We start from the raw sequence: 2,291 nt of genomic DNA, 5'->3' as shown, positions 1-2,291 counted from the left end.
ACACACACGCACACGCACACACACACACACACTCCACTCTCTTCCATGTTGGCACTCTCTTCCTGTGTGTGTGTGTGTGTGTGTGTGTACATATATATATACACACACACACACACAGGATAGTGTTCCCTAAAGTTTTACTAGGAGGGCGAGTGTGGAGTGTTTGACTGTGAGGGAGGCCTGAGGGGAGAGGGCGAGGGGATTCAAGCGAGGCTGGGCCTCAGAGGGGAGAGCGGTGGTGGCTCCCTCGGGGAAAGGGAGCGCAGGAGGGCGGCCTGTTGCTGCTTCCGCGTTCAGGGCAGAGCAGGCCGCGCCTGGCACGACTTTCAGGGAGGAAGGGAAAGAGGAGGAGGAGGAGGCCGCCCTCTCTGCTGCTCTGAGGGCGAAGGGGGAGAGAGGAGGAGGAGGAGGAGGAGGGCAAGGCCGCGGCGGCGGCGACGACGACACCCTTCCTCCCCCGACACACAGAGAGAGAGGGGAGGGAGGGAAGGAAAGGGCCGCTGAGTCCGAAGGGAAACTTCGCCGGAGAGTTTCCCGGAGACATGGACGCCCTCAAGTCCGCCGGACGGGCCATTATCCGCAGCCCCAGCTTCGCCAAACAAAGCTGGGGAGGACGGCATAAGAGTGAGTCCCAGGATGGGAAGGGAGCCGCCTTGGCTGCTCTGCATCCGCACTGTCCGAGTGGTCCGTCTTGGGACCACCGCTGTGTCTGCTTTATTTCTGCCTGGGTTTGGGCTGGTGTTGTCCTTGTTGTTGTTGTTGTTGTTGTTGTTGTTGTAGACTTCTGAGGGGACGGTTGTAGCAGGGCCTTTCCGCCTCGGAGCTTAGCCCAAGTTTCGGCGAACTTTCTCCCTCTCCTCCTCCTCCTCCTCCTCCGGAGTCAGCAGCAGCAGCAGCAGCTTCGTTGTTGTTTATTGATGTGAAATATAAAGTGGAAGGAAAGATCCTTTGTGTGCAGTTATAGACACACACACACACACACACACACACAGAGTTAGATATACAATTACATATACTTACGCGACACACATATAAATATATACACAATTATATGCACACACATACACACATAGACAGAGATACAATTATAAACACATTTATACAATTATATAAACACACACAGATACACAAATATATATCCTTATACACACACATATATACACTTATATACACATGCACACACACATAAATAGATATATACTTATACAGTACATAGACTTACACACACATATATACAATTATATAGACACATACACACACATAGATATACAATTATACACACACACACATAAATATATAGTTATATATAGACTTATACACACACATATATATATGCAATTTTATAGACACACACGTGGATAGATATACAATATATATACTTATACACACACACATACATATAAATATATATACAATTATATGCACACACATACACACATAGATAGCTATACACACACATATTTAGTTATACACACATACATGGATAGATAGAGATACAATTATATATACTAATACACATACAGTATATATATATATACACACACACACACACAATTATATACACATACATACAGATAGATATACAATTATATATACTTATATATACACACACAATATAAATACATACACAAAATACATAAACACATACACACACAGATATACAATTATATGTACGTATACATACACACATACAATTATATACACATACAGAGAGAGAGACAGATATACAATTATATTTATTTATACTCACATACACACTTTATACAATTATAAACAGATACACACAGAGACAGATATACAATGCACACACACACACACATATATACAAACACACACATATATAAAATTATATATACATACACAGCAATAGATATGCAATTATATATCCACTCATACATACAATTATGTACACATATAAGATAGATATACAATTATATATACTTATACACACATACATATATATCTTTACACATATATACAATAATATATACTTATATGTACACACACACAAAGAAATATAAAATTATATATACTTATACACACACACAAATATATATACAAAACTCATAAGACATACACAACACATACAAACACATGCATATACACAATATTTTGTTTCTTTTTTAAAGGGAGCCAGTTCGGATTCTCCAAAAGAAATCGGTCGACTGAACGTCTGGGCTGCCAAAAGTTTTCTTTTTGTTGCAGCCCTCCAAGTCGTTTCCAATTCATGGTGCCCCTAAATCCTAGGGCTTTCTTGGCAAGGTTTGTTCAGAAGTGGTTTGCCATTGCCA

The 2,291-nt window shown here is 41.0% G+C and overlaps 1 protein-coding gene across 2 annotated transcripts in view; it reads left to right on the top strand.

The window, feature by feature from the left end:
- The first annotated feature begins 409 nt into the window (after positions 1–409).
- The window catches only part of LDLRAP1 (low density lipoprotein receptor adaptor protein 1), an 84,692-nt gene continuing 82,810 nt past the window's right edge, over positions 410–2,291 (top strand). Inside the window, exon 1 of one of the 2 annotated variants that reach the window (XM_042439740.1) lies at positions 410–624. In XM_042439740.1, the coding sequence (XP_042295674.1) occupies positions 543–624 (82 nt within the window). In that variant the 5' untranslated portion in view covers positions 410–542. The remainder of the gene's footprint in view (positions 625–2,291) is intronic. The other variant, XM_042439739.1, reaches the window with a different exon arrangement.

This window comes from Sceloporus undulatus, chromosome 9 (assembly GCF_019175285.1).
Source record: "Sceloporus undulatus isolate JIND9_A2432 ecotype Alabama chromosome 9, SceUnd_v1.1, whole genome shotgun sequence".
Lineage (NCBI taxonomy): Eukaryota > Metazoa > Chordata > Lepidosauria > Squamata > Phrynosomatidae > Sceloporus > Sceloporus undulatus.
Note: the sequence above shows the minus strand (reverse complement) of the source record. Positions and strands in the feature narration are given on the sequence as shown.